Source organism: Triturus cristatus, chromosome 11, assembly GCF_964204655.1.
Source record: "Triturus cristatus chromosome 11, aTriCri1.1, whole genome shotgun sequence".
Lineage (NCBI taxonomy): Eukaryota > Metazoa > Chordata > Amphibia > Caudata > Salamandridae > Triturus > Triturus cristatus.
The window spans coordinates 1,121,435,733-1,121,457,827 of NC_140594.1; the positions used below are offsets into that span (position 1 = coordinate 1,121,435,733).

Genomic DNA, 22,095 nt, shown 5'->3' on the forward strand with positions numbered 1-22,095 from the left:
CCCACTTGCCAGGTTAATAAGATCTTACGGGATGGAGGTGGTATCATACGCTGATGACACCCAGATTATGGTGTCCCTCTCCCACTCGGGCAGTACCCCCGCTCTCAGCTTCAGGAACTGCATGGAGGCAGTCTCTCAGTGGATAATTTACAATTCACTGAAGCTGAACGGGGAAAAAACCGAGGTCCTTGTTTTTGGTGGAAATAGGGACATTTGGTCTTCTGAGTGGTGGCCCCCTTCTTTGGGAGCGTGTCCTATACCTACGGACTCGGCTCGTAACCTGGGAGTTATGATCGACCCCGCTCTCTCCATGGCTCAGCAGGTAAATAGGACGGTTGCTACCTGCTGGGGCATCATTAAGATCCTCAGGAAAATCAAACATTACTTAGCTCCGCAGGCTCGCAAACAGATTGTTTTTGCATTGGTCGCCTCACGGCTTGATTATTGCAACGCTCTCTATGTCGGCATAAATAAAGGCCTCGTGCAACGTCTGCAAACTGCCCAGAATGCGGCGGGCTAAATTTGTGTTCGATGCCCCACGGCTTTTATTCCGCTACAGCTGCTAGGAAGAGTCTGCACTGGCTACCGATCCAGGCCAGGATTGCCTTTAAGACCTTTTGCCTGACTTACGGGGCGCTATCCGGCTATGGGGCTGGGGGGGTGAAGGACTTGTTGGTACCTTATGCCCCTTGCAGAAACCTCCACTCTTTGAGAAAGAGCCTGTTGTCAGTGCCCCGTTTTCGAAGAGTCAAATGGGGAGGGAGGGCTTTTTCGTCTTTAGCCCCTAAACTGTGGAACACCCTTCCCACTGAAATCAAATCTCAACATTCTGTCCTGACGTTCAGGAAGGCATTAAAGACATGGCTCTTTGCCAAGGCATATTCGTAATTTGGTTCCTGGTCTGTTTGATGTTTCTTGGTTAGGCGCCTTGATGCCTTTGGGCTTAGTCGCGCATTATAAGATTTCTTTCATTCATTCAAATAAAAAATGTTTGTTTTGTTTGAAGCTAACCGCATCACAATGTAGTGTTGTCTGCAGTTATTAACGACCACATTAATTGAATCGCCCTAAACTACGCCCTTTGTGATCTGCATCCACCCACGGCAACTTATATCACACCATACACCAGGACAGAACACACAATATAAACAGACACACTATCTGAATTCCTCTACACAACAAATCAATGCACAGCATCATTTCAGTGTTACAAAAACGTTCCACGCCACAACTCATTGAAAAGTACCACATCCTGATCACAACACACACAGCTAAAATCCACGTTCACTTCACCATTTCCTTTGGCTAAAACATTCCACCTTATGGCACTAAATAAAGATCAATTTAGCATATTGTCACAACACACTGTGATATAAAACCTCATACTGTTAACGCAATCATTTTACATCTGCAACACCAAATCGCTAGTTGTAGTGGTACGTCTACACCCTCATGATCTACCCTTCTTAAGCCGACAACACACCACGCTGTGTGTGTTACCCACATAAGAAAGAAAACACACCGCCTCTTCGCGGCACTCACCCTGCCACCAGAATGATGACCCGGAGAGGGTCCCTCGCTACTGTCAGAAGGAACAGGGAGAAGGCGGGTCCGAAGGCAATGAAAGTGTAGCCGAAGAACATGGCGGCCCTCATTTTGCCGGACTGACCCTTACAAAGCCCGACCGGGTCGGCCGCCTCCGACGAACCCCACAGATCAAAATACTAGGGCCACCCGGCGGCACTCTGCGACTCCCTCACCTCGTACTTCCACCGCAAGATTGCCGACATCCACAACAGTTTCGGTGCACCCATCGGTCGAACCAACGCACCTCGCCGCCGCCCTCCAGACATGGACCGAAGTGACCACCGAAGACACGGCCCGCATGATGAACACCATCCACTCCGGATCTCCGACCGACCCATGCCCACACCATGTCTTCAACAAGGCAGACTCCACCATCGCACCCCACCTCCGAGACATCATCAACACCTCCTTCGACACAGCCACCTTCCCAGAGAGCTGGAAGCATGCCGAGCTCAGCGCCCTGCTGAAGAAACCTACAGCGGACCCGACCGACCTCAAGAACTTCCGCCCCATCTCGCTCCTTCCTTTCCCGGCCAAAGTCATCGAGAAGGTCGTCAACAAGCAACTGGCCGCCTTCCTCGAGACGAACGGATCGCTCGACCCATCACAGTCCGGATTCAGAGCCAACCACAGCACCGAGACCGCCCTCATCGCAGCCACTGACGACATCCGAGCCCTGCTCGACAACGGAGAAACAGCGGCACTCATCCTCCTAGACCTCTCCGCAGCATTTGACACTGTCTGCCACCGCACCCTAGTCCAACGCCTCAATGACACCGGCATCCAAGGGAAGGCTCTGGAATGGATCACCTCATACCTCGCCGGCAGAACACAGAGAGTACGCCTCCCCCCCTTCTGTACAGAGGCCACCGAAGTCATCTGCGGCGTTCCGCAGGGATCGTCACTCAGCCCCACCCTCTTCAACGTCTACATGAAACCCCTCGCTGCCATCGCACGCCAACACAACCTCAACATCATCTCCTACGCCGATGACACCCAGCGTATCCTCTCCCTCACCAGAGACCCCGACACCGTAAGAGCCAGCCTACACGAAGGGATGAAAGACGTCGCCGATTGGATGAACATCAGCCGCCTGAAACTGAACACAGACAAGACAGAAGTCCTCATCCTTGGACCATCACCCTCCGCATGGGACGACTCCTGGTGGCCCCCAGCCCTAGGCACCGCACCCAAGCCAACAGACCATGCACGCAACCTGGGCTTCATCCTGGACTCCTCCCTATCGATGACCAGACAAGTCAACGCCGTCTCCTCCTCATTCTTCCACACCCTCCGCATGCTCCGCAAAATCTTCCGGTGGATCCCGACCGAAACCAGGAAGACGGTCACCCAGGCCCTCGTCACCAGCCGACTAGACTACGGAAACACCCTCTACGCCGGAACCACAGCCAAGCTTCAGAAAAGACTCCAGAATCCAGAACGCCTCCGCCCGACTCATCCTGGACGTTCCCCGATGCAGCCACATCTCGAGCCACCTGAGAGACCTGCACTGGCTCCCCGTCAACAAGAGGATCACGTTCAGACTCCTCACCCACGCACACAAATCCCTCCACGACCTGGGCCCCAAGTACCTCAACGACCGCCTGACCTTCTACACGCCCACCCACCAGCTACGATCCGCGCACCTCTCCATCGCCGCCGTACCTCGCATCCAGAGAGCCACCACCGGAGGAAGATCCTTCTCCTACCTGGCGGCCAAGACATGGAACTCCCTGCCCATCCACCTGCGGCTGACCCAGGACCACCTCGCCTTCAGGAAACAGCTCAAGACCTGGCTGTTCGAGCAGTAGCAGACCCCCTCCCCCAAGCGCCTTGAGACCCTTCCGGGTGAGTAGCACGCTGTATAAATTCCATGATTGATTGATTGATAGATAGGTGCCATGGAAACAAGTGTAGGGCCACTGCGAACCAGCTGGCAAAATGATAACCACAGCTGCCACAAAAGAATAGGCTATGGAAACCAAAGAAGGACCAAAGAAAATAAACTAATGGAAACTATAAAAATACTAACAATAGCGTCTGAAAACACAACTGGCTCTTGTTAAATACGTGAGATACTACCTAGCTCTTGTCTCCGATGGACAGTGGCAACTCGTGTTACAAGAATGGCCTAGCTTTAGTCACAGAGGGACGCGGAGTGCTGCCCTGACAATGTGCATTAGATATTTGTACTATGTTACCAGCTCAACAATAGCAGTGTGATGGTGCATACAAGTTTAAGGGCTCAATAACGCAAAACTTACAATTCTTAAGAGGGTGGGTCACGGGAGAATAAATTAATTACAGAATTATCCAACCCAAGAACACGTCCAAAAGAATAAATAAATGTCTTTCGGTGTGTGTAACCTGCAAGTAACCTTTAATGAACACTTTTGAAAGCATTAGCAAACAGCTGTAATAATGTACGATATTTAACTGCGAGGATCTCCCTGCTGGTGGTCTTCAACTCATCTCATTGCTTAGCAGTCGCAGGTCATTCCATAAAAAACGATGATTTTTCGCAACAGTGTCGACAACAAAGTGAACTAACCGGTTCCCTGTGTGTGTGTGCGCTGTCGGTGGTTTCAGTTGCGGCTGCGTGCCGCGGCTGTCAGCATGCCATGCTTGTCCCACACCCCTGCACACACCCTGATAGGGGACAGAGAGAGGCCGGAGCTAGCAGAGCAGCCGCCGCTCGCACCTCAGAGAGGATTCCAGTCCGAGGAAGCCCGGTCTAGTCCAGCCGAGGGGAGAGGGGCCGGAACAACGCAGCCCCAGTGCTGCGAGGGGGGAGAGCGCGGCGCACCATGAAAGGCATGCGGGACCCCAAGAACATTTTGAGCGGGTTTCTGCACCCCTCAAAGAGCGAGGACACACGAGAGGGCGCCACCCACGAGATTCGTAAGTGCTCCGCTATTCTAGGCTTTGCAGTGTTATGGCTAAGTGCGCGCGTGCACACTCTGAGTGCTCGCACGGACTCAGCAGCAGGGACGGGTCCTCAGAGGGTGGGCCGCCGTTGGCTCGGAGGCTGGGCCTCTACGACATGCGGCCGGGCTGTGGGTGGCTTGGATTATGGGCCTCGGAGACAGGCGGCCGGCCTGCGGTTGGTTGGAAGCGGCGCTTCGAGGTGCTTGGTTAATGCCTCAGAGAAAGGCATGGCGATGCGGGACGGTAGATGAGGGCGGAGGAGAGGGCAGGAGCCGAGAGCAGGGGGAGAGGACGAGCACACCACTGCCTTTCTCCGAGGTTAATGCCTCAGAGAAACGCAGCGTCGTTTTCGGATTCGGGGACGTGTTTTTCTTTTTCTCTGCTCTTGCCATTGGCTGGAGGAGAGAAAAACATGCCCAGCGAAAAGTAACGAAAAAACACGCCCCCGAATCCGAAAAGGACGGGGCTTGTTTTGCGAGACGAGCCTCTTCTCCAATGGCTGGCCAGCATTTAAGAGGCCAGCCAATGGAGAAGAGGAGAGAATGTTGAAAACTAAAACGGCGATATGATTAAGCATTCACTAAAGACATGAATTCTCTCTCGTTAAACATGTTTCTTGTCTTATGTTGACTAATGTCTGGACTCCATCTTGTAATGTCATGCCTCCACGTGCTTTGCACGACAAGAGTCCTTTCTTCTGTCACTTGCTCTTGTAATCTGCCTAGTAACAGTCTATAAATAGCTCCTTTGTTTGTCTGGCGCATGCCCAGACTTGACCACATCTGTTATCAGTTAGTCCTTGCTTGACCATGTTTTCGCGGGCTCAGGACATTGTCGTCTCCGCCCACATATTGATTCTGTATCGAAAATGCCCATAAAAGGTAAAGAACTTTGCCTCATGTTGTATCCACCCACTTATGAGCCCCTCTGTTGTGTATAAAAGGGGACCGCGTACGCAAGTTCTTTGTGCTACTCTATGCAATACTAAAGAGTGTTTTATGGGTTGTAGGACCACCCTTAAGGGTTAATAAACTCTGTCTTTGTATTTGCAGTTTCCGTGCCAACTTCCTTCTAATTTTTGTCACAGGAGAGCGAACCCTTGTATTCTGCGGGCCTAGCTGGGGCCTGTATTCTTCAATTGGCGCCCGTCACGTGGGGCTCATCGGCGACTCGGATGCTCGAAGGACTGGTCGTGACGAAGGTGAGGAATTTGGCTGGGGATGTGATCACTGCCAGCGGCGTTTTAGTCCTGGCATCCCGAGGTTTCTTCCTTCCCTTCCGAACTGACCTTCTGGGTGGCGCCGGTCCTCGACTGAGACCTCTTCTGTCGGTTTTGCCGTGACAGCTGTTTGGGCAAATTTTGGAACTTGGCAGTTGGAATCTGGACACTCTTGATTGGTAAGAACCGTTGTACGGTACTTGCTCCGAGTTTTGAAGCCTGGGTTGGCTATTTGAGTTTGATTTGTGATGACCGGTCATATTTTGTATTGATTACTGTGAGAATATATGCGTTGCAACACATATAGGCAGGTAATGTGGAGATATTTCTCCGGAGCTGTGAAAATTTGAACGGCACAAAGTTTAAGTGCCATTTTTGATAATACTGCATATTTTGCATTATTTTTGATCATGCCTGCTTTCAGGGCACTCCGTAAGTGGTGCTGCTGTTTTGGAAACCGGTTAAATCTCGAGGAATCTGCTCCAGCCCCCCCAGAGGGGACTCCTAATAGGGATATGTATGTGAAGCATGGTCTTTCCTCTATAATGTACAGCACAGTGTGGAGGAAATACACCAAAAAGGATCCTGAGTTGCGATGGCCTTTGTATGGATCGTTTGATATGCGTAAGATTGAGTATGTGGAACAGTGTATGTGTAAACGGCGTGCTCGGCAAGACATGTTTGAATGTGTACGGTTATGGGTAAAGGAAGTGCGTGAGCGAGAGAAACGTGAGAAAGCGCTGTTTGATAAAGAGCAACGGAAAAATGATCATGTGAGAGCGCAGGAAGCGAAGCGTCGGGAAGAAAGAGAACTGGCGGAGAGACAAGAGAAAGAGCGTAGGTTGCAAGTCTCGGGTCAATATGCTGTCCGCCAGCCACTTTATCCTGTCCTTACTAATCTTGAAGATGATTTTTATTTATTAGATCGCTCTCCGCCCCCTTATGTTGGCGCGTCCGCCCCGAGATCACAGGATTCTGGATCGGTTTCGGATAAGGTAGACACGCGGTCCATGTTATCAGTTGATCGTATGGGTGAGCTCTGGAAAATTTATTTGCGTGCGCTTAAAGGCAAGCTACCCCTTGCTGAATTGTTGGACTCTTTGGAAGGTTGGCGGGATAAAGAGAAGCTGTATTTTGCGGCAACTTTTTCTGATGAAGTGATTAATGCCTTTCGGAAATATTCTGATGTTTTCGAGCCTGATGCTGTAGTTTCAGATGCTAAAGCATTACGTAACGGTGTTTTTTCTCCCTCTAAGGTACCCGATGCGGTCCGACGGCTGTTTGCATTGCGGGACGCGGCGTTTGAACTTCAAGAGAGAGCGCGCCTAAAGGCAGGGGAGAAGGAGCAATCGGATTTGCGTACCGTCGGCGACCAGTCATCTACCTCCCAATCAGATAAGAGTGAACTAGTGCATGCTAAACCGATGCGAGAGGCGGCACCTTTGTATGTTCCTCCTAAAGGAGCAGGAAATAGTTCAGATATATCTTCCCCCGATGCTAGGGGATATTTTGTGTATAATTGGGTTTATACTCCCTGGCATAGGGCTGATGTTATGGCCTTAAAGAATGCATTGCCTGACCCCCGCAAGAATCCAGTAGCCTTTTACGAAGAGGTTGAAGGGGGCTTGAATTCTTGTACTATGACCTTAGCAGATATAGATTTGTTCTTTGGGCTTATTTTACCACCGGATATGTGGCGGTCTGTGCGGAAGGTGGATGATCAAGCCGCTTTTAAGGCCAAATGGTCTGAGATTGAGGATGTGGATAGGGAGAGAAAACCCGCGCAAAAACCACCCCAGCTTATTTTAGATCTTCCCACTGCTATTTTGACTAAATTGAAAACAATTATCCCCCCTAGAAAGATTGATTGGAACATGTTAGCATCGTGTAAACAGAAGGTTGATGAATCCGTTTCAGACTTCTTTACGCGCTTCGAAGAGACATTTCATGATTTCAGTGGTCAGTCCCCTACGGATGATACGGGTCGACACCTTTTTGTTGATAAATACGTGGCGAATTTATTGCCAGGAATAGCAGCTCGTTTAAAAGCGAGTGAAAGTTCCTTGTGCACTTCGTCTCCGGCATCCCTCCCTCAGTATTATGAGCGTCAGAAACAAGAAGCGAAGGGGCATGAGGAGAAGAAATCGAAAGATTTGAAAACTAAGGTGATGTTAGCACAAGTGTATGGTCCGCCTCATTGGGGTATCGACAGAGGTAGAGGAGGATCCTATGGTCCCCCTTCCGTTCGGTCAGATGTTAATAGAAATCAATGTGCGTATTGTAAACAGTCGGGTCATTGGGCTAGAGATTGTCCGGTATTATATGCATCTCGTCAGGGACGTGGTCAGGGACCACCGAGAGGTAGAGGGGGCTTTTCGAATTTCAGAGGGAATCCCAATGATCGTGCTCGATTTGACTCTAACGTGCAGCAACGAGATAGACCTAACGTATTTGATCGGCAAAATCAGTATCAAATGTCTGGGAATGACTGCCCTGGGTACCATGATTCGCAGCATGCATAGGATTGCGTTGGATGGGGGTTGGAATCAGTTGAAGTACCGGTTGATCAGAAGGGTCCTTATGTTTCAGCAAGTGTTTTGGGTTCTACTGATGGGTTCCTAGTTGATACCGGAGCTACTCGTAGAGCACTGTCTAAACAATTGGTTCCGAGGGCTCCCCCATCTGGTTTAATGGTTACATCGGTAGGGTTTGATGGTACACTCTCTCGAAGCCCTCTTTCCCGACCCCTTGCCTTCCATGTTGACCACTTTTCTGCACCCTGTCCGTTTTTGCTCGCTCCGCACACGCCCGACAACATTATGGGTCTTGATATGCTTAAGCACTTCAGAGCTACGATCCGCTGCTCCCCTACTGGAGTACGTGTGATATTAAACGATAATCACCCACTGATAGACCGGATGTGTGTGGTTGTGGAGGATGCTGCATTGGCTTCCCTCCCTCATTCTTTGTGGGCCACTTCGGATACTGATGTGGGACAGATGGTGATTCCGCCTGTCCACATTAGTGTCCAGGAGGGTGCGGTGTTACCTCGCCTCCCTCAGTATCGTATTTCTCAGGAGGGGGAGGAGGCACTCATACAGATTGTGCAGGATTTGATTAAGGTGGGAGTGGTGGAGGAAGTTCCCTACAATGTCTGCAATAGCCCTATTTTACCTATTTTGAAGAAAGATACTGACACCAGGGTTTATCGTTTTATCATTGACTTAAGAGAAGTGAATAAGATAGTGATACCTCAGTACCCAGTGGTTTCTGATATCACGACGTTACTCACTTTGGTTCCGCCAACGGCGACCACGTTTTCAGTTATTGATTTAAAAAATGCTTTCTTTTCGATTCCTATTCATCCTGATAGCCGATACCTCTTTGGTTTTACTTTGAATAATAGGTCTTATAGATTTTGTAGAGTCCCTCAGGGTTGTACAGAAAGCCCTAGTATTTATAGTCAAGCATTGAAAAGGCAATTGGATTCTTTTGTTCTGCCTGATGGTGTCGCCCTTATACAATATGTCGATGACATCTTGTTGGCGGCTGACACTCCTGAGTTGTGTGAGAAGACTACGTTATCTTTGCTTTCCTTTTTGGCATCTCACAATCACAAAGTGTCGAGGAAGAAATTGCAATTCTGTAGACCAAAGGTGACTTATTTGGGTCACCTTTTGTCTAAGGAGGGGCGTGCACTCACACCAGATCGTATTCAAGCAATTTTGGACACGCCAGTACCTTCCACACAGAAGGATGTGCGTGCATTCTTGGGTTTAGCCTCTTTCTGTAGGCAATGGATATTGGGGTTCTCACACATAGCTAAGCCATTATTAGCACTTTTGACAAAAGACACTCCGATTCCTCTTCCCTGGTCAAATGAGTGTGAAATTGCTTTCCAGCAATTACGACAAGCCCTTTGCTCAGCACCAGTGTTAGGTACCCCTGATTATACGAAGCCCTTTTCACTGAATGTGCATGAGAGAGATGGATGTGCATTATCAGTTTTAGTGCAGATGCACGGCGACAAGCAGCGCCCTTGTGCATATTTTTCGGCTGTACTTGATCCTGTTGCCCGAGCATTACCAGGGTGTTTTCGCTCGGTTGCGGCGACAGCTGTGTCAATACGCCAAAGCGAGGGAATTGTGTTATCTCACAAATTGTTGGTATTAGTTCCCCATGCTGTGGATGCCCTGCTTAATCAGACAAAGACGCAGCATTTGACCAGTGCTCGTTTAACGGGATATGAGTTGACGCTTTAGGCTCCCCATATTACGTTAAAGAGGTGCGCAACGCTAAATCCAGCCACATTGCTGCCGTTTCCGGAAACTCAGTCTGAAGCACGAAAAACACATGACTGTATTCTTGTGACTGAGGAACAGACAAAGGGTCGTATTGATCTCCAGGATACGCCCTTTACAGATGTAGATGGAGAACTGTGGGTGGACGGATCATGCCTGAAGCTACCAGATGGTACGACTTCAGCAGCGTATGCAATTACCACATTACAAACAATAGTGGAGACTGCACGCATACCGCAGAAATCAGCTCAGGCAGCGGAACTGATAGCATTAACACGAGCATGTGAGCTCAGTGCAGGATTGTGTGTGAATGTTTATACAGATAGCCGCTATGCCTTCGGAGTAGCGCACGACTTCGGCCTACTATGGAAGGAGAGAGGGTTTCTAACGTCACATGGAACCCAGATAATGTATAGGGAGTTAGTTCACAACCTTTTGACTGCACTAACATATCCAAAGAAGATTGCTATAGTTAAATGTAGTGCCCATAAGAAGGTGGTTGATAAAGTGGGAGAGGGGAATGCTTTAGCAGACCGGGTGGCGCGAGAGACTGCGATGCAGCCTGGTGCTACTGCAATGTATGTTGTGAAATCGCAGACAGAAAAATGGCACGATGCCAGGAGAGAAGTGTTGGAGATACAGAGGACCGCTTCCGATAAGGAACGGGAGCAATGGTCCAATGATGGAGAATTAGATGATGAAGGGTGTTGGAGAAGTAAGCAGATGGATAAATGGAAGTTACCCACAGCCTTCGTACAACCTATGGTTCAGATGGCACATGGACTAGCGCTTGTCGGAGCTTCCGCAATTGTCAAATTACTCACGCGAGTTTGGGAGCATCCGGAGATCGCTAGTACGGCAAAGAGGGTAGTGCAGACCTGCATGATTTGCCTAAGGTACAACCCAGGAAAGGGTACACGAACTCCAGCAGGAGGATTTGCAACGCCTACTGCACCCTTTGAGGTTTTGCAGATGGATTACATTCAGCTTGAGCGCTGTAACAATCTGAAGTATGTTCTAGTAGTGGTTTGTGCCTTCAGTAAATGGGTTGAGGCATACCCTACGAAAGACAATACTGCAATGACTACAGCGAAGATGCTATTGAAGGAGTTTTTCCCTCGATATGGTGTTTGCAGATTGCTGTGGAGTGATAACGGACCTCATTTTATAGCAGATGTTATCAAGTATGTCCTGAAAGGCCTAGGCATTACACAGAAGTTCCATGCAGTGTTTCACCCTCAGTCTGCGGGATTGGTTGAGAAATATAACGGTACTCTGAAGCTTAAGATCGCTAAGATCCAAGCTTCAACTTCTTTGACTTGGCCAGATGCTTTACCGCTGGCATTATTGTCAATTAGATCGATACCGCATTCTCGGACCGGTCTCACACCCTACGAGATCGTGTTTGGACGCCCAATGAATATTTGGGGTCCACCAAAACCGCAGTTAGTGTATGATGTACCTTGTGTAATGATGAGTGATTATCTGGCACAGTTAACGGATAATTTGGTTTCTATTCATAAACAGGTTCGAGAAGCGCTCCCTGATCGGTCCACAGGTGAAGGTCATAACCTCCGACCTGGCGATCAGGTTATGATAAAGGTATTCGAAAGAACGAACAGTCTGGAACCGAGATGGGTTAGTCCTGAGCAAGTCTTGCTCGCAACGAGGACAGCTGTGCGAGTTTCCAATCGGAAGAACTGGATCCACTCCTTGCACTGTCGTAAAGTGCCGCCTGGATTGGTGGACCCTGCTGTGTTGACCGACCATCGAGAAATCCTGACTGCGGAGAAAGGCCGTGCTGTGGAACCGAACGACACTGAGGAGCTCTTCCCGGACCAAGCGATCCCTGGAGGAGGGAGATATCATCTTCGACCGAGGAAGTGATTTTTCTTTTCCTGTAGCCAGATACGTTGTCAGAACGGCCCTTAGGTTAGTGAAACGGAGAGCCAATGAGGCAAGGGGGGGGGATCAGCCCTGCATTAGTGTAGTGACACCCGTCTTGGCCCGCTGGTGAAGAAATCACAGCTGCCTAAGGGGAAGAGTTCTGACAACCTTTTAGTTTCAGGAAGATACTGACTTTTTACTGCAAGATGGAAAAGAAGAAGATTCTTTGTGCGACAAGCTTTATTTTCATTGTAGTTATTGTTGGTATAACCACATGGTTTGTTGAGGATGTGACTCCTGCCCGTGAGTTGCTTGTTTTGACCACTCCAGTGCCTGAGGAGCACTACTTCTATACCCTTCCGTATCAAGAATTGAAGCATCGTCAGTCTTATTTGAATAACACTTTTATCCAGATGTTGCATCATACCCATGTTGCTACGAATGCTACGAACTGTTGGATATGTGGTATGATGCCAGCTCATCAGAAGAAAGGAGGAACGCCATTTATACCCCTTCCTTTCTCTCATAATGGCTCTTGTAGAGCATGGTACACTTTGCTTTTTGCCACACGGAAACATACAGTGGGACGATTACTTTTCAGACTTAATAGAGAATGTCATCAAGATAAAAATGGCTATCCACAAGCGAATGGGACAATATGGGAGTGGGAAGAATATCGACCAGACAATGAATTGATCCCCTATATTTTCACGAACACCAGAGACACTGCAGGGAAAGAGCGCTTTGTGATTCAAGTGGCACAAGCGGACCTGTGTGTCCAGAGTGTGGGTCATATTCCTGTTGGTGTTAGTGATTGTATTATTGTTCTGAATATAGATGGATTAAATAATAGTACTTTCTTAGCCTCCCATAATATATACTTTGTATGTGGGAATAAGGGTTATTATCGCTTACCAGCCGGCTGGTCCGGAGTATGTTATGTAGCGTTTTTATTACCTCCTGTATTCTTAGCACCTGCATCCTATCATAAAGATTTGAAGTTGCTGAACAATGTAACTGTAAATAGGTATAAACGTACTCTATCTATTGATGATGTTGATCAAACTGATACTAGCTTACAGCAGTATATCGATTTTAACTTAGGATTGTTTTTCTTTGTTGGAGCTGCCCTAAATAGTAGGAAGGTTCGTAGATTAACAAGAGTTGTAGAGGCTGTGACGAATCAAACCGCTGCTGCTCTTGGGAATCTTACGGAAGAACTACAAATTACTAGAATTGTTGCATTGCAGAATCGTATGGTGTTAGATGTTATGTTAGCCGATAGAGGTGGAGCATGAAAAATTATCGGAAGTAGTTGCTGTGTGTTTATTCCTGATCATACGCCATCAGTTTACAACGCTATCAATAAATTGCATAAAATCGCAGCTGAGATTCATACAGAAAATGGTACTTGGACCTTTTCTGGATGGTTTTGGGCATTGATCACTACATGGGGATGGAAAGTTTTAACTGGTCTCTGCATTATTGTAGCAGTTCTGTTTTCCTGTTGCATCTGTGTCCAATGTGGTCCTTTACTCTGTTCTTTATGTGTGTCATTTTGTATTCCTGATAAGAAAGCTATTGCCAATGTCACCCACCAGAAATATTTAACCAAAGAGGTGGAAGAGATGATGAAAATTGATATCTATGATGATTATCCTAATAAGCCGAATGCCTTCAGTAAATGCTGAAAGGGTCGTCGGTTGAAAACTAAAACGGCGATATGATTAAGCATTCACTAAAGACATGCATTCTCTCTCGTTAAACATGTTTCTTGTCTTATGTTGACTAATGTCTGGACTCCATCTTGTAATGTCATGCCTCCACGTGCTTTGCACGACAAGAGTCCTTTCTTCTGTCACTTGCTCTTGTAATCTGCCTAGTAACAGTCTATAAATAGCTCCTTTGTTTGTCTGGCGCATGCCCAGACTTGACCACATCTGTTATCAGTTAGTCCTTGCTTGACCATGTTTTCGCGGGCTCAGGACATTGTCGTCTCCGCCCACATATTGATTCTGTATCGAAAATGCCCATAAAAGGTAAAGAACTTTGCCTCATGTTGTATCCACCCACTTATGAGCCCCTCTGTTGTGTATAAAAGGGGACCGCGTACGCAAGTTCTTTGTGCTACTCTATGCAATACTGAAGAGTGATGTATGGGTTGTAGGACCACCCTTAAGGGTTAATAAACTCTGTCTTTGTATTTGCAGTTTCCGTGCCAACTTCCTTCTAACTTTTGTCACAGGAGAGCGAACCCTTGTATTCTGCGGGCCTAGCTGGGGCCTGTATTCTTCAAGAAGAGGGGCGGGTTTAAGCCCCTCTTCTCCAAGTCATTAAATCTCGCAAGCGAGACTGCGCAAGCGCAGCCTTCGCTAGCCGAGACCTAAAAAGGGTCCGAAAAGCTCTCCTGCCAGCCTTAGGCAGATCGCATTATTGGATTGTTTGCCAAAAGCATACTTCTCTACCACCAGGATTGGGCTTTTGGAAATGGCCTTGTCCCTGCAGGGCAAGCTGGGTTCTGTAACCATAGTGGCACTCTAGATAATATCACTGCCCTGCAAACTTTAATCTAAAAATATCCAATAGCAAGGGTATGGCCCTATATGCTGCCTTTATACATTTCTCCACGGCTTTCGACTGGGTTGAACGGGGGACACTGTGGAGGAAACTGGTCACCGTGGGAATCCCCACGCACCTGCTCAGACTGATCATTGCATTGCATTCCTCTACACGGACTCAGGTCCTGATGGGAGGTACCCAGGACCTGTCAAGTAAAGTAGAGGCTCATAATGGGCTGAAGCAAGGATGCCTATTAGCTCCTCCTCTTTTCTCTCTTTACATTAATGATTTACCGAGTAAGGTGGGCCTCTGTAAAGGGGATTCACCGAAACTAGGAACTATGAAACTGAGCTGTCTGCTCTTTGCGGACAATGCCATTATGTTAGACCTAACTCCAATCGGATTACAAAGACACCTTAATCAGTTAGCACTCTACTCAGATAATAAATACCTCAAAAAGTAAAATAATGTTTTTTAAATGCCAGGGAGGTAGAGTTAGGAAAAACATGCACTGGTTTCTGGGGAAGGGCAAACTTGCCGTACTGAAGTTGTATCCATATCTAGGATGAATTTTTACAAGCAAGTGCTCCAGCGGTGACCCTATTGACCAGTGCAGAAGTAAGGCAACTTCTCAGGCATCCGCAATTGGCAGATTTTACAAATACTGTGTGATAAGTCATTGTGCACATGTTTTTATAAGTTTATACAATGAAAATTCCTCCTGTGCTGAATTATGTCTGTGAATCAGTAGATGAACAGCAGTGGGATTACTTCGAGAAAGTTGAGGGGAGTATTTGGCGCCAAATGTGTAATCTGAACCGAGCAGACCCGTTAGCGGTGATTCGGTTTGAATTCCGGCTACTCTCCACTTATGTGTTCACCGTGGCAGTGTGCCTAAGATGGAGCAATGCCCTATTGAATAGTGCTGAGAACCCCTTACGGGTAGCAATGTGTAAGGACATTTTTTCATCCCTGTAGGGGAAAAGTGTCCTTCAGGAATTACGAGAAAGCTGTAAACCTGGTTGAAATAGAGCACAGCGGCACGCGCTCTTTTCTTAAACAAGTTTTGAATGCATGAATTAAAAAAATAATTTATGAAGTCTCTTGCAAAAGAGATATCGTAATGTGTTCAGTGCATTCCAATAAAGATATTGTAGAGGTAAGTAGTATTTATAAACAGCCCCAACCTTATGTCGTATGAAATCTTCCCCATGGAGTGCGCAGAACCATCTTGTTTTTTAAGTTGAATTTGCTTCCCTTACGACTAACAGGGGTGTCGGAGGGTCTCCCTAGGCAGGATAAACTTTGTCACCTATGCGGAAACTGTGTGCAGGATCTAAATCATACTTTATTTGTGTGCCCCCTACTACATCCCTCACAACGTAGTTTTTTGAGACAGCTTTTCCTAAAATATAACATTGTCACTGCTGAGGAGGCCCAAAACTTTTTTAAACATTTTTAAAATATATTTTAGAGCAGGATTATGTTGCTCAGTATAGATGTAGTTAGTAGCATAGGATTCCCTTTGGGTAAAATCCAATTTATTTTATAAGTAGAACTTTTTGGGTTCTTCTATCTTATAGCGGAAATTATTGGAGTATTTAATGGTACGAAATGTTTTGCACTGACCAAGTTATGGTGGTATCATAAAGGGCTTATGAAATTGGTACTTTAATTGCGCTCTTGCACTTTCAACACCTTGTATGTTGTTATGAATTTCAACACACATGATGAAATATTTATAGACAGGAAGTTGGAAGAGGTGTGGTGCAGCGGCCAAGGATTCTGACTCCGGAGCACGGGGGCTCATGGTTCAATCCCCGGCGGCAGATCAGCTCAGCACCATGTCACTCTGGGCAATAGCTCGCTTAATTTTCCCGACGGCCCCCAGAACCTTGATGCCATCGGGCAATTGTTCGCGCTTTACAAATACTGGATTTACATTTCCATTTACAATAGTGTACCTGTTAGGGCTTTTGTATGCAATTTGAATAATAATAATTTTGGGTAAAATCTACTTCTTGCTTTAATTAGAATTTCTTAAGGATTTTTGAATCCATTATCATGCTCGAGCACTTACACTTTCTTCATCTTTTTGCTGCTATTTATGGTGTACTGTATTTAGAATTGTTAATCTTTTTGTAATTCAATCATTACTGTGCAACATGCTTTTTTATAAATATATATATATATTTTTTTGCATTTCATAGTCAAAATCATCAAAGACTTTAATGGCAAAACTTGTTAAGTACTGGCCGAGTTCGTTTTTGTATCTAAAAGGATTCATGAAATTGATTTGGCGTTCGCAATTCTGCCTTTTTCCTCTTGTATACAACTACGAATTCTGCATCGTTTTATGAAAAATTTAATTTGCAATGTCTTTTGTCTTATTTTAGCTTGTTTTTAAGTGATGGTTGATTTGGTATATTGAAGATGGCTGTGCATATTTTTAAGTTGGACTCCTTGGAGCTCCAAATCATAATAAATAAATTCAAATGGCGATAGCTCTCATCATGGCCGTTCGTTTGGAGTATGATCCCCAAGAACGCCATATAAGGGTCGCCCACATCTTGCCAATACCGCTGGAGATTGAGGCCCGCCGAAGAAAGATGCACAAGTCTTCCTCATCCACCCACAAAAGAAAAAAGCTCCTAGTTACTATGGAGGACTGTCATTTCAATTTCTTCTGGTGCAACATGGTTGGTTCACCTTGTGTCTGTAATCAATGGTCACACATGTGGTCTGTTGCCATAGATGTGACCAATATCCCTTGCACCTTTCGCTTCTGGTGAATCCGCCACCTTGTAATGGCTCCTCCGGGCAGGGCAGATTACATCCTGTCCTCGCTCTGAATAGTTACGGGGACCTCTAAACTAGTGGAGATATTACTCACACAATAAATATCTGATGGGGGAACGGTGACTGGTGCATGGACGTTACAGGGATCAAAGACACGTCACAAGGACACATGGAGGTTACAGGGATCAAAGACACGTTACAAGGACACATGGATGTTACAGGGATCAAGGACACGTTACAAGGACACATGGATGTTACAGGGATCAAGGACACGTTACAAGGACACATGGATGTTACAGGGATCAAAGACACGTTACAAGGACACATGGATGTTACAGGGATCAAGGACACGTTACAAGGACAGTGTACCTTACAAGGATCAAAGACACGTTACAAGGACACAAGGACGTTATAAGGACAAAAGACATTTTACAAGGACACATGGATGTTACAGGGATCAAGGACACGTTACAAGGACACATGGATGTTACAGGGATCAAGGACACGTTACAAGGACACACGGATGTTACAGGGATCAAGGACACGTTACAAGGACAGTGTACCTTACAAGGATCAAAGACACGTTACAAGGACACATGGATGTTACAGGGATCAAGGACACGTTACAAGGACAGTGTACCTTACAAGGATCAAAGACACGTTACAAGGACACAAGGACGTTATAAGGACAAAAGACACGTTACAAGGACACATGGATGTTACAGGGATCAAGGACACGTTACAAGGACACATGGATATTACAGGGATCAAGGACACGTTACAAGGGCACATGGATGTTACAGGGATCAAAGACACGTTACAAGGACACATGGATGTTACAGGGATCAAAGACACGTTACAAGGATACATAGATGTTACAGGGATCAAGGACACGTTACAAGGACACATGGATGTTACAGGGATCAAGGACACGTTACAAGGACACATGGATGTTACAGGGATCAAGGACACATTACAAGGACAGTGTACCTTACAAGGATCAAAGACACGTTACAAGGACACAAGGACGTTACAAGGATCAAGGACACGTTACAAGAACACATGAATGTTACAAGGATCCATATATCACAAAGTTCCTTTTAATAAAGTAAACAGAATACAATGTGTCATTTATTTGTTTACAATGACAAAGCCTGCTATAATATTTCTTCACCTTAATATAACGTGCAAGGTTTGAGCACCCCCTGCTGCTGTAAATTGTCGCGAACCTGTTCAGTGTCCATTTTCAATTGTCGCAGGGCCAATTGAGCAGCTCATCCTTCCAGAGTCAATAAGATGAGTAGCGCTGAGTAGTAATTAGCTGGGAAATAATAACTAGGGCTCCTGGTTTTAGTTTTTTTTTTACTTTTCTCCCGGTATGTTATGTTATGGGATTTGTAGAGTGCATGGCTGCCCCAGCGGCGGTGCATCCCAGCGCTAGATCTGCCGGTACTGCCCAAGGAGCGGGGAGTGACAGAAATTGAATAGGGAAAGAGCCAGGTCTTAATTGCTCTCCTGAATACCACATGGTGCTGTAGATTCCTGATGGTGCTGGGGAGGGCATTCCAGAGGGCGGAGGCTAAGACTCGGAACGAGCGGCCTCCCGCCGGGGCTCTTTTGACACGGGGAGTGCATAGCAGGTGTTGATTCGAGGAGCGGAGGGCACATTCCGGTACATAGGGGAGAAGAAGATTAGCTAGAATGAGTGGAGCTTGGGTGTAGAAAATTCTGTAGGAGATGCAGAAAGATTTAAATTTAATTCTCTTTTCAATCAGGAGCCAGTGTAGCTTCCGTATGTATATGGAAGTAGAACAAAATTTCGGGAGGGCAGCGGGGTTTTGCACCCTCGGTAAGCGATTAATGCCTGCCTTATTGGCACCCAGGTACAGAGAATTTCAGTAGTCTAATCTTGAAAGGATAGTAGACTGGAGGATGGTCTGGCGGGTTTGAGTATGAAAAAACCCGAGCAGCGGCTTCAGACCGCACAAGAGTCCAAAGCAGATGCCAAAGTGCACCGTCTAACCACACACCCAGATTTGTAACAGTATCCTTGGGGGTGGGAATAACTCCCAGTGCGGCAGGCCACCATTGATCGCTCCAAAGATGCGTATCCCTTCCTACCAGGAGGTTCTTGGATTTAACTGCACTCAATTGGAGGCAGTTGGCCGCCATCCATTCCGCGATAGCCAACATCTCATTTTGAAACTTGGTAATGTGTTGGTCGGAGGTGTTGGATAGCAAGGTCGCAAGCTGAGTATCATCGGCATATGAGACCATGGAGAGGCCCCTGCTTTTTACTTGGTAATGTGTTGGTCGGAGGTGTTGGATAGCAAGGTCGCAAGCTGAGTATCATCGGTATATGAGACCATGGAGAGGTCCCTGCTTTTTGCAATTCCCACCAGAGGTTGGACATAGATATTAAATAATGTCGGGCTCAGGGCCGAGCCCTGAGGAACACCATAGCGTATAAGCTGTTTCAGGGAGCTGTAGGGGGGAGAAATGACCTGAAATGATCTGCCTGATAGAAAGGATGCGAGGCAATTGCGGGCGGCATCTCCTAGGCCTGTCTTTTGCAAATTATTCTTTCATAATTCTTTTTTTGCTCATTTTATAGGTATTTATCCATATTTATTCTGCTTTGTGTAAAAATGAAGCCGCAAATGGTACACGCTCAGTTTGATCTGATAATGGTCCACTCACTTTGACATCTGATGGCTTTAGTGGTACAAGAAACATATACAATGCCTCACTGGCATGCAGATCTCATAAACATGAACATTGTGGTTAAACATATGCACAGCTGCAACTATTTCAAGTTTCAATAGAAAACATTGCCCCTTTTATAACCTCTCCAGTGGCGTGGTGGTCATAACCGGAAGCATTGACATAAATACATGGAAAGATGCAATTTTCCGTTTTTTCCACTTTTAATAATAAAAAGAAATAGGTGGTTTCCCATATGCATTTGTATGTGGAAACCAGTAAAAACTGAAACTTGGGACCCTTAAGAATAACTTCCCTTATGTTCTTTACTAACACGTGGTTCGGGAGTTTGAAAGGGTCTTTTGCAGAGATCCGTAAACGCTCCAAGACTTCCCGGCAGGACTGACTCCGCATATTATCCGGTGCCCTACTCTTTCTGTTCTGTTACAAACTTTGCAAACTGTCAAAGCAACTCTGAGGGAGGGGTGTGTCTGGTACAGTGAGTTCTGGGTCACATCGTCCGCTCTCCAAAAACGACTGAATACAGTACAGAGCTGCCAAAGTAGGGCTTAGACAGGCCATTGGCGCCCAGGGACCCAGCGACTCATCCAGTGTCATCAGCGTGTATAGATATAGCTCACACTCCTGACGCAGGCGCCTCGTAGCACTGTTCCTCGTGGTGTTCGGAAAGCAGGGGCTTGGTCCTATGTGTGAAGAAGACACATAGGTGGAATGTGTCCTGTAGGGGAAGAGGAGGCTACTATGCGCCAGGGCAGATTGCGTTGCGAACTTGACGCTACAGGGAAGCGGGGCGGCGTCTTTGAAAGCTGCTTTACAGAGTAGCTCGGAAGTTAGTTACACATGCCCCAGTGCCAGCCTCGCAGCACCCATTATGAGACCAGTAAGATGCTTAGGCATAATAGTTAAGCCAATTAACACAGTGTCTTTGTGTAGCGCACGCTGCTCCCCGTTTGCCATTTCAAGGCGCTGTAAACAACAATCGCCTTTATTTATTACCCAACTCTAACGCACCTTTTTTTGACCTTGGAGGATAGGACTTTTAGCAGGAAGTGGGTCGTTTACTGAGCAATCTAACTGGCACAATAAAGTGCTATGAAAGCCCCTAGGGTGGACAGTTTGGCGCTATGTAACATAACAATACATACAGACGTACAGCATTTGTTTTGCTGTGTCCCGTGCAACGAGCAAACTCCTGGTTTAAAAGTTTTTACCTGGGATGGCGAGTGACAGTAAAAGGGCCAGCGGCGCCATGGTCGCGCCCGTCCTCCAGGTACGTCCAGCTCGGGACTCGTAGCGCCTTGTGTCCCGCCTCTGAGACGTGCCGCGCTGTGAGGCAGAGTGGTCAGGGCGCGGTTCTGGCGCAGGCTGGCTGCAGCTGTCCCCAAACAGGTGATCGCAGGCAGGGGAGCACAATGGGAGGGTCTGGTTACGCTGCTGGCCGGGTGGGCATGAGACCTCCAGCGGCTGCCAGCTTAACCGGGCGTCGAGGCCATCCGACCTGCCCGTGGGAAAAGCAAACGTATTCCGCGGCCACTTTCACTGAAGGGCATCTATATATAGCATTGGCGACCCAGGCTGGCGCGATTGTTGGCAGAAAAACGAAATCATGGTGATTATTTCTATATATAAAGAAATGCCAACAATCACTGTCTGTCTTTTATCAAATATTTCATCAAGATCACGCAGTGAGTCAGGCGGGAAGGTCGATTCCAGAATGGAACTTGCTGCATGTTCCACCTCTCACGATTACAACAAACATTGGCAATGCCAATAGGTCTGGGTTTAAAGCAGAGGTCTTTAAACTATTGCCGGCTGAGCCCCCCCATCTAAACCTTTCTACACGTCGAGCCCCCCCCCCACCCACAACCACCACCACTTGACAAAAAAGTTCTGGAAGCTGGTACTCTGCATCATTGATAGCCATTCCCTCCTGCAGAGCCCAGGTCGTATATGGAAAATAATATTAAATAAAGTAAGAGTGTTTAAAAAACTGAAGTTTTTGTAGTGCTTGTGCTTATTATAAAGTTCAAATGAAAAGTCTCCAAGAAATAATTAGCGCAATAAATGACGTTGGTGCTTTATTTTTCACAT

General features: G+C 46.9%; 1 protein-coding gene across 1 annotated transcript in view; it reads right to left on the bottom strand.

Moving 5' to 3' along the window:
* The window catches only part of CHRNG (cholinergic receptor nicotinic gamma subunit), a 159,329-nt gene extending 137,805 nt beyond the window's left edge, over nucleotides 1-21,524 (bottom strand). Inside the window, exon 1 of the mRNA XM_085635679.1 lies at nucleotides 21,216-21,524. Within this exon, the coding sequence (XP_085491805.1) occupies nucleotides 21,216-21,255 (40 nt within the window). The 5' untranslated portion in view covers nucleotides 21,256-21,524. The remainder of the gene's footprint in view (nucleotides 1-21,215) is intronic.
* Between the last annotated feature and the right edge of the window lie 571 nt (nucleotides 21,525-22,095).